We start from the raw sequence: 10,894 nt of genomic DNA on the forward strand, positions 1-10,894 counted from the left end.
TTCCATTCTAAATGCGAGCCAAAAGGCAAGTGCTCGATCAATTCTAAAGTTAGGCAGGCATGCAACAATACACGCGCCCATTGGTCAAATGCTAGGCATATTATCGAGTTAGATCACACATTGCAAAGGGTTTGAGGCTTACCCAGCCGGAATCCATGAGTTATCTCTTGCTCCTGGTTCGACCCAATCCTCCCCACGGTCGATGGGACGGAGGCCGGTGTCCCTCGACATTGCCCAAGCCTATGCAGCTCAAGTTCTTGACGCAGTCCATCCGTCCAGATCCCATCGAGCCACTACAAGCCTAAGGCACAAAACATGGCGGATTAGTGCATCGTGGCGCGAGGATTCCTGTAGATTGAGGCTAGATTGGGTGATGGTGGTGGGTTGGGTGGGTAGGAGTTTGGGGGGACGTGCGGTGCAACCTTTCTTCGGTTGCCCCACCGGCTATCGGCAGATGGTGTAGCGACAGGTGCTCCGATGGCGGCAGTAGCGGTTGTGTGGGGAACGACTCGGGTACGGGTTGTTACAAATGGGGAGAGATAGATAGATAGATAGATAGATAGATAGATAGATAGATAGAGAGAGAGAGAGAGAGATCCACCTGCCTAGGGCCCACCTTTAGTAAGTTCCCTTCGCCCCACCTATCAGGATATTAGGCGACCCCATTAGTCAGGAGAAGACCCGCAAAAAACTAGTCGGGAGGTAACGGTCAAAGGCTTTGACCGGTTGACTGTGCAATGTTCAGGCTTTTGTGAGCAGGTGGTGAAGGTGGGAGGGAAAAAGTGAGCAAAGTTAGTTGTCTTAGGCAAAACTGATGAGGACTAAGCAATGAGGGGTACAAAAATAGAAATCCCTAAAATAAATGGGCTAAAGCCTAATAATTTCAACGGATGGTTCAAAAAATCCGGAAGAGAAGCACCTAGGAGATCCTTGTACTGTTTTGTCAAATGCCTCACATACCGAGAGATCAAGCCTAAAACTTATTTCAATGATATCCAAGTACACCTATTAAGCACAATATAATCCCTAAAGTTCGAAAGACCCCATAGAACAACACAAGTGATGATTACATTCAAGTGAAAGATTATTTTTGTTATGTGACCAAAATCAACTACAAATTCAAAGGTATGCATAGTAATTCCAAACACCCTGATTTTAGAGATTAGGGGTTCAAGATTTGATTAACACCGACTCCATGACTTTAAGGATTAAAAATCAGAAAATGAAACACATGACCCTTTCATCCTCCAAAAGCTCCTAGATGATTAGGTTCCCTCCTCCTCCTATCAAAGCCGTCACCGGCCTGCCCTGCCTTTGATGGCCTTTGGGCCATGGAGGTGTGGAGGACCTCGACAACCCGTCGACAAAAGGGACCCCACTCTCGTTCTTGTTAGATCTATCGTCTTTGTCAGGGCTATGCGGTGGCTGTGATTCCCCTCAGTAGAAATAATGTCTCACACATTCGATCCTCGTCCAGATGGTGCTTCTAGTATCGCCCGGAGGGCATGCAGAGGTGTGTCTTCATCGGATCTTTTGGGATTCGGTCGGTGCTGGTCTTCGGTGGATCTGTTTGGCAGTCTTTGTCCGTCTGCATGCTTGTGTTTATAGGTTTGACCCTTGTGATATATGACTCTTTTCATCGGTGATGGTTGTTGCTTTGGTGCACTAGTCGTGTTGGGCTCTAGCAAGACGACTTCTTGAGTGTCTAATACAACAAAGTTTGCCCGACTCTGGTTAGGGAGGCGTGATGATGGCGACATGCCTTCGGCTCGCTCCAGTCCATGGACCTGGTTGCATTTTTTGTTACTTCTGGTGTTCTTTATACTGCCATGATTGATTATGAGTAGAATGGAAGTTTGTCCCAAAAAAAACGAAAATTGAAATGTGACATCGTGCTCATATGCTTCCTCATGAGCAATAAAATTTAAATAAATAGTAATAAAATATTTTAAGATAGTTTTTTTCAAGGACATGTTCGTGTATTCTTAGTGTTTGCAAAATAGTGAAGAAAAGCATGTGCGGTGATCTAAAAAACATGCTCCCTTCAATGCATATTACTTGTCGTTGGTTTAGTATAAAGTTGAGTTGTACTAAAACAGTGATAAATAATGGGAAAACTTTGTTTTTGCTCTCTAGCTTTTGCCCACTTTAATTATGCCACGTTAGAATTTGACATACAATACATCACAAATGTCATTGCATGGCAAAAACAATAATTTTTCAGGTCATTTTTGCCACTCTTAGATTCCGACAATGTATCACAATTGCCACTCTAAAATTTTTGCTTTTGCCACGGAATGACAATTGTGATAACTGTCAAAAGCTAAGAGTGGCAAAAGTGATATGTCAAATTCTAGAGTAGCATAAGTAAAATGGGCAAAAGGTAGAGTGACAAAAACAAAGTTTTCTCATAAATAATACAAATTGGGGGAGTAAAATTTGGGTGATCAAAGAAAGGCTTTCCAAAGCACTCTCTTTGTTTACCGCACACATGTGTTTTCTTGGAGGTAGAAGAGATGTTCATTATTCATTGTCGAAAACAAGCTTTACGTTCCCCTCAAAAAAGAAACAAGCTTTACGTTTTACCAGAAAGTATATGCCATGGGATCTTGACCGTCCAATCGCTAATCCAACCGCCCATCACTCGGGTTGCCCAATGGAGCGCGGCAGCTGGTCACACACGAGAGACCCCTGCGGCCCACCCATCCGCATTCCGCAACTCTTTCCCTCCGCCCGCTCGCGCTCACGGCCGCCGCGATGCCGCCACCGCCGCCGCCGCCGGTCCACCTCCGCCTCCGGGTCTCCATCACCCCGCCCCACCCGCTCCCTCTCCCCTACTCCCGCCGCTTCTCCTCCGCCACGTCTGGCCTAGCCACCGCCCGCCACCTCTCCCTCCGCCGCGGCAGCCGGCGCCGCGCCCCCGTGTGCGCCGCGCGGAGCGAGGCCGCGGGGGCGGAGGGGTTCGACGAGGAGCTCGGAAGGCTCCTGGAGCTGCTCCCCGGGGAGCTGCGGCAGCGGGTGGAGGACCACCCGGAGCTCCCCGCGCTGGTGGAGGTGGTCATGGACCTCGGCCGGCCCCCGCTCGCGCGCTTCCCCTCCGGCGACTTCCTCCTCTCCCACCGCCCCATATCCTTCGACGACCTCCGCCAGGCCACTGCGAAGGTCAGGCTCATTCTGGACACCACGATACGCTGCTGCTCCTGCTTCTGCAGCAGCATTATTGAACGAGTCCAATTCTGCTCATCTGCCTTTGGTAGGTTGGGGACTTTGGAGGTGACAATCGCGCTGGGATTAGCCGCACGCTGCACCGGATCAGCGCGATCAGGAACAGGCAGGGAGACATTGTGGGACTGACCTGCCGCGTCGGGAGGGCTGTGCCCGGAAGTGCTAATTTGCTTCAGGATCTGGTGAAGGATGGTGGGTCGTTGCTGCTCATCGGCCCACCAGGGGTGGGGAAGACAACTGTCATAAGGTATGCTTGGATGATTAAGAAACCTCCGGCAGTGATTTTACTACATTGTACTAGTGTACTGGTGAATAGTGATAGATACTTACACGTGTGGCAATTGCAATTAGAAGAGTTTGTTTGCCAGTATGTACCAATTTTAGCATCAGATTGTTGCCTCGTCTTGCAGAGAAATTGCACGAATGCTAGCAGATGATTACGACAAGCGGGTGATGATTGTTGATACATCCAATGAGATAGGTGGAGATGGTGATATTCCTCACCCAGGAATAGGCAATGCCCGTAGGTTGCAAGTGCCCAACCAAGAAATGCAGCATAAGGTTTGTTCTCTTAAGTTTGTTGCATTATACTGCTCACAAGCCTATTGCTCGGCATTGACATGCGTACTTAAATCAGATGTTACTACTTGTTTTGGTCAAGTTCGTTGGATGATTTTATACAGTATGGAACATTTATGTTCCTTTTAGCACACCGCTTACAATGTATGTTAAATATGTTTCTTTAATGCCAATCAGGTGTTGATAGAAGCTGTGGAGAATCACATGCCTCAGGCAATCGTCATCGATGAAATTGGAACTAAGCTAGAGGCTATGGCTGCTAGCACCATTGCACAGCGGGGGATACAACTTGTTGCCTCCGCTCATGGTGTAACAATAGAGAATCTGACCATGAATCCTTCACTAGATATGCTTGTAGGAGGAATACAGGTAATGACATGCTGCACTTGATTCTATTGACTGTTATGAAACTATCGTATTTTCACACTGCAGCAAAGATGAACTGTATCATTTCAGTTGAAGTTTTGAACAGTGATGCAGTTCATCTAAATAACCTTACTTGACTTTGTTTTTTAGAGACAGTATGATTTTCTGTTCGTGTAGCTTTAGAACATACTATTAAATATTACTGGTTTTCTGTTTCACCATGGTTGCTAATTTAAATCATTGTCTCTGCTCCATTGTTTCTCTAAGAGCGTCACCCTTGGCGATGAAGAAGCAAGCAGGAGAAGGGTACAAAAAACTGTCCTAGAGCGCAAGGGCCCATCAACATTTGCATATGCTGTAGAGATCGTGTCGAAAACTGAGTTACGTGTCCATCGTAGCCTGGAAGCTACAGTAGATGCTCTGCTTGCAGGTTCTCTCTGATTGTGCTAATAATCAACTACATTATCACGTTACATTTGATGCTAGGATTTTCTCATAGTCATAGTATACATGGAGTGATGCCATTATGACTAGATTTTGTTTTGTTGGTGCAGGTAGAATGCCTAATGTTGAAATTCGTAAGTTAGGTTCAACCGGCTCGGTGCAGCAGGAAGTTTCTGTGCAGAAGGATCAATTTCGTCGTGCTCCTTACGAAATTGCGTCTCAATCTGAAGTTGCTTCCTTAAGTAATGCAAGAACAAGCTTGGACTCTGCATTTAATCTTGATTCTGCCAACGGACATATAGAGAACTCTAATGTGTCTGAGGCAGCCTTCAATCTCTATGCTTATGGGGTACGAATTTCTTCAATAGACCATTTCCTTGATGCTCAATTTTTTTTACAGTGATCTTCATTAGTTCGTTTACATGTTCAAGGTTTTAGTTTGGGAGTGTTATTGTTAACACGATGCTTATTTGGTATGGACGCTGATTCCATTTGGCTGTATAATATCAAACTTTTGGGCGTCTTTATGGAAGTATGCGCATCCTTACAAAAAACAACAACAAAGCCTTTAGTCCCAAACAAGTTGGGGGTAGGCTAGAGCTGAAACCCATAAGATCTTGAAACCAATTCATGGTTCTGGCATGTGGGTAGCTAATTTCCACGTGACCTTGTCCGTGGCTAGTTGGTGATATTCCAGTCCTTCAGATCTCTCCTTACAGACTCCTCCCATGTCAAATTTGATCTACCCGGGCCTGTCTTGGCATTATCAGCAAGCTTTAACCGTCCGCTATGCTTTGGAGCTTTTGGAGGCATGTGTTGTATATGCCCAAACCATCTCAGACGGTGTTGGACAAGCTTCTCTTCAATCGGTGCTACCCCAACTCTATCATGTATATCATCATTCCGGACCTGATCCTTTCTTGTGTGGCCACACATCCATCTCAACATACCCATCTCCGCTACACCTAAATGTTGGTCATATCGCCTTTTAGTCCAACTCCCAGTGACATACAGCATTGCAAGTCGAATCGCTATCTTATAGAACCTGCCTTTTAGGTTTTGTGGCATTCTCTTGTCGCACAGAACGCTAGAAGCTTGGCGCAACTTCATCCATCAGGCTTTGATTCGATGTCTCACATCTTCATCAATATCAGCATCATTCTGCAGCATAGACCCCAAATATCAAAAGGTGTCCTTGTGAGGTACCACCTTCCCATCAAGGCTAACCTCCTCTCCTCCTTGTGCCTAGTAGTGCTGAAACCGCACGTCATGTACTCTGTTTTAGTTCTACTAACTCTAAAACCTTTTGATTCCAAAGTTTTGTCTCCATAGCTCTAAATTTCTATTAACCCTTGTCCGACTATCATCGACTAGCAGCACATCATCCCCAAAGAGCATACACCATGGGATATCTCCTTGTATATCCCTTATGGCCTATTTTAACCAAAATTGATCCTTGGTGCAGTCCTATTTTAACCGGAAAGTCATTAGTGCCGCAATCACTTTTTCGAACACTTGTCACAACATTATCATACATGTCCTTGATGAGGGTAATGTACTTTGTTGGGACTTTGTGTTTCTCCAAGGCCCACCACATGGCATTTTGTCGTATCTTATCCTAGGCCTTCTCCAAGTCAATGAACATCATATGCTGGTCCTTCTTTTGCTCCCTGTATCTCTCCATAAGTTGTCGTACCAAGAAAATGGCTTCCATGGTCGACCTACTAGGCAAGAAACCAAACTGATTTTCGCCCACGCTTGTCATTCTTCTTAAGCGGTGCTCAATGACTCTCTCCCATAGCTTTTATTGTATGGCCCATCGGCTTCATTCCATAGTAATTAGTACAACTTTGAACATCCCCCTTATTCTTGAAGGTTGGTACTAATATACTCCGCCTCCATTCTTCTGGCATCTTGTTTGTCCGAAAAATGAGGTTGAAAAGCTTAGTTAGCCATGCTATCGCTATGCCTCCGAGGCCTTTGCACACCTCAATGGGGATGCAATCAGGGCCCATCCCCTTGCTTCCTTTCATCTTTTTTAAAGCCTTCCTGAACTCAGGCTCCTGGATTCACCACACAAAATGCCTGCTGGTATCATCAAAGGAGTCGTCCATCTCAATGGTAGAGCTCTCATTCTCTCCATTGAACAACTTGTCAAAGTACTTCCGCCATCTATGCTTGATCTCCTCGTCCTTCACCAGGAGCTGATCTGCTCCGTCCTTGATGCATTTGACTTGGTTGACATCCCTCGTCTCCCTCTCTCAGATCTTGACCATCTTATATATGTCCTTTTCTCCTTCCTTCGTGTCTAAGTGCTGATAGAGGTCCTCATATACGTCACTTACAGCTCGCTTTGCGACTTTCTTTGCCACCTTGTACTTTCTCTATGTTGTCTGCACTCCTACCCAGGTGTAGGTGTCTGAAACTAGACAATGGTGAATTTGCGGCCTTATTTGCCACCTTGATAGTCCTAGTTTGGTTTGTTGAGAAGTGCTCCTGCATGCATGCTGCTAGTGTGTGTGTGTCCTTAATCATAATTTTTTTTGATAGTCCTAGTTTGGTTTGTTGGAAAGTGCTCGTGCATGCTGCTAGTTTGTGTGTTGGGGGGTGAGGGGCTAATTCTGCCTTTTGGTTTTTCTATTGTTCCTGTGACTGCAACAAGACAATGGTGAATTTGCAGTAAATGGTCCATGAATTTTGTTAGCTGTGAATTACTTGTTTAAAAATCTTTTGTAGAATTTTCAGTACTGACATGAAAAAGAAGTTTGACAGTCCTAGTTTGGTTGTTGGAAAGCGCTCCCTCATGCTGCTAGTTTGTGTGTTGGTGGTGAGGGGTTAATGTTGATTACAACTTACGTAACTTCCCTTCCTTTGACTGCCACAAGACACTGGTAAATTTGTGGTAAAATAATTGATGATTTTTGTTAGCTGTCAATTACCTGTTTATACATATTTTTGTAGAATTTTCAGTACTTAGTTTGAAACTTATTGGATAGGGTGTTCTAGATATCCGAGGAAATTGCCTTGCAAGCGATTAAACAACTGGAGCTGGAGGAAATGATTACTTTGACTTATAATATCAGTGAAGCTGATGCAGTGATTGCTTTGCAATCGAAGCTCAAGAAGAATTCTCAGATTCAGGCTGTGTTGAAATCTGAAGATATACCGGTTTTCTTCGCTAAGGTACGCACTTGCGCTCTTCATTTTCAATGCACTGTTGTTTTTTGAAGTGGCAGAATGATTCTATGGTGACTCACTTTCCTTCATAGACGAACTCCCTGGTGCAAATTACCCGGGCACTTCGCGTCCTTGTCGATGATCACGTGGATGGGTTGATCGATGTTGAAGATAAGGAGGAAGTAAGATCGTCTGAGGAAACCGATGCTTTGGAGGTACCACCATCATAGTCAACTTGCCCTGGATACAACCTTTCTTGAGCATAACAAACCCATTGTTTCTTGATAACAGGAAGCAAGATTGGCAGTCGAGCAGGTAGTGATCCCGAAAGGGGAGAGCGTGCAGCTCCTGCCTAGACCATCGACCATCATCTCCTCCCAAGTAAACCTCGTCGAAAGCTTCAACCTCAAGTGGGAAATCACAGGCCAGGAGCCAAACGCGTGCCTGAGGATCCTTCCGCAGTTCGCGGACAGGGAAGTAGGTTCTGCCTCGGAGCAAGAGTCCGCACCCGGGCTCACAGATTCAGATAGCAGCTCCGATGGCATGGACTATACACAGAGCGGCGTCGCCAGGCTACCCTTCCTCCCGGAGTAGCATCCTGCCGAGTTCTTTCGCTGTCTGTGTCTCTGTACCTAGATGTATATTCCATTCCTTTCTTTTTGCAGCCGTTGGTCGTTGTTGATACCCCGGTAATTCTCTCTCTCTCAACTTAAAGTAACTCTGTTTAATTACAGTGGCTGTTAGGCAGATAGATAGTGCTGCTTTCCAACTCATACCGAACATAACAGGATCGGGTCCAACTCAGAGCTGCACGACAACGTTTGGCAGGAGATACATGCCTGCTGACCCAGCTGGCCTGGCCAAAGACCGGATCATGTTGAAAGTGCATGCAGCGGATCCTGCGTCTTCCCCGCAATACGCCACATCGAAGAGACCAGTGACGCAGCACGCAGGGCTGCTTGCCGGTGTGAGGACTGAGGACGGAGTTCAGCGATGGATGGACTTGCATGCATATGTGTTGAGCCTCGTGACCCCGGCCGTGACATACGCTGTTCTCTGACCGTCATCACAGAGCGCAACAGCTGGGTCAGCATGCATGTATCTCTCGTCGGCTCGCGAGTCGCGACAGCGCGGCGAAGCAAAACCAATTCCTACAAGTGTAGCGCCCATACGCTAGTCGTTGCACTGTACAGTGTAGCGCCTAGCTCTCATGCGTTACACATTGACTTAGCAATTCTCAGACACTTCACGGAGCGACACTAGTCAGACGTGTAGCGTCCGCCAGCCAGGCGCTGCATGTGTAGTGTGATGTCTGGCTGTCGGGCGCTACATGAAAGGGTCAGTGAAGTGAATTTTTTTCAAAGACAGTTCAATTTATGAATTCTTTTCGTTCAGAGGTCAAATTTATCGTCTTTGCCGCCATACTCATTCTCTTTTGTGTCATGATATGTATCTGCATCCTGCAGTTCTGGCAGTTCTGCACATCTTCCCCTGTGCCCCACACTATTTCCATTTTCTTCTCCGGGGGAAGATCAATAATGCCGCGGCCGGTGGCCTGGCGCTCTACCTGTACCTTCCGTGTGTTGTTAATCAGGAGGGGTGTGCCCAGATATGGCTCCCCCCTGGTTGCCGCATACGTCCTCTCTGCCTTCCCGAGAGTCGCATGGCGTATGGGCGGAAAGCTTCCAATGGCCGGGCACCTTCGTGCACGCACGCACGCACGCACGCCCATGGCCCCCGGAGTGCATTCCGGAGGGGCTCTCCTAACCGTAGTTTACAACCTGCATGGCCGCCATTGGAGCCATACCTAGAAGCCAACAACTCCCTCCATCGCGCCCATTGCCCCGTCCAGCTTTTATATATACAATTAGCCGGCCGGTGGAAAGTGACACGGGCGGTGGAGTCATGCATGGCCGGGTCGAGCTTGCTCGAGGGCATATATTTGCATGCACTGTGCTGCACTCATGCACGGGTGGCCAACGGGCTGCCGGTACGCATAGTATAGACGTATACCCCTTTAGGAGTAGCCTACTTCTTTTAGCAATGGGAAACTCTTAAAGAAACGGTGCTCCTCCTGCCTAGCTCGATGACTCGACCGATCTCGGCTCCAATTTGGTAAGGCCGGTTGAGTTATAAATGGGTGCGTACGCGGACACAACCTCCTTGACAAGTACGTTAATGGTGCGTGCTTGCGTGCGTAGTGTGGAGTAGGGACAAAGTTCATGTGGTGACAAACGAGGAAATGCCACTCCACTTATGAAGCGGTGAGAGATATGTATCGGGATGAAGATCACCGCGGCTGCTGATTCGCGCAAGGTGATCCGGATCAAAGATACCATATCGCATGGATTTGGCTGTCATGTCAACATGTCATACAACGGTTTTCAACTCATACAAACAACGAATGGACCTTGATAACGATGGTTTGGTCCAACGAACAAACCAGTCACTTCAGCACCGAACACATGTGCATGCATGCGAGATTCCTGCCCTGAATGAAGAAGAACCGATCTGGAGGGGCCAGCAGAGAAAGGTCTTTTTCTAGCTACGTCCAAACTACATGGCAATTTGTATTTTCAACATGGCATGGGTTTGGACCACCAGCACCGGCCGGCCATGAGCAGAAAGTTGGCCCGTTTTATTCGGTGATGAGGATGTGAGGTCACCGCCCTCGTCGTTCGTTCGTTCGTCGCAGTCAGGGCGAGTGCGACACAGGCGACCTCCACCATCGCAATGCCCAGTTCCTCGTAACGGCAAACCGCTCGCTCGGGCGCGCGCGCCTATAAATCACCTCGGCGTCGTGCAGCTACGTACCCAACTCACCACCACCGGCAGCCTAGGGCGCACGAGGAAGCTACACTGCAGACAGAGCCTAGCATTTCACCACGTACGAATCTAGCTAGCTCCTCAATCGCTCCTCTCATGGCGTCCAGCTCGAGCGCGTCGAGGGTGCCCGCGGCGGTGTACACCGTGCTCATCCTGCTGCTGCTGCCCGCCGTCTCGCGCTGCGAGGCTGACCTCCTGCAGGTAACCGTGGCCGGCGGCCGGAGAATGCTGGCCGGTGGGAGCAATGCCGCCGTCGCCGCCTTCTCGAGGCCGGCGG

General features: G+C 47.7%; 1 protein-coding gene across 2 annotated transcripts; it reads left to right on the plus strand.

Moving 5' to 3' along the window:
- The first annotated feature begins 2,696 nt into the window (after nt 1-2,696).
- Nucleotides 2,697-9,194, plus strand: LOC123159921 (protein SEEDLING PLASTID DEVELOPMENT 1). Of its 2 annotated transcripts, XR_006479919.1 has the most exons (10): nt 2,697-3,162; nt 3,258-3,472; nt 3,636-3,786; nt 3,982-4,173; nt 4,438-4,600; nt 4,725-4,963; nt 7,621-7,797; nt 7,884-8,006; nt 8,083-8,480; nt 8,580-9,194. XR_006479919.1 is itself a non-coding variant. In XM_044577727.1 (9 exons), exons 1-9 carry the CDS (start codon nt 2,758-2,760, stop codon nt 8,383-8,385), a joined length of 1,968 nt encoding a protein of 655 aa, XP_044433662.1. In that variant the 5' UTR covers nt 2,697-2,757; the 3' UTR covers nt 8,386-8,538. The 2 variants fall into 2 exon arrangements, 1 of the variants encoding a protein (XP_044433662.1); XM_044577727.1 differs by lacking the exon at nt 8,580-9,194 and having other exon boundaries at nt 8,083-8,538.
- The last annotated feature ends 1,700 nt before the right edge of the window (nt 9,195-10,894 follow it).

This window comes from Triticum aestivum, chromosome 7B (assembly GCF_018294505.1).
Source record: "Triticum aestivum cultivar Chinese Spring chromosome 7B, IWGSC CS RefSeq v2.1, whole genome shotgun sequence".
NCBI lineage: Eukaryota > Viridiplantae > Streptophyta > Magnoliopsida > Poales > Poaceae > Triticum > Triticum aestivum.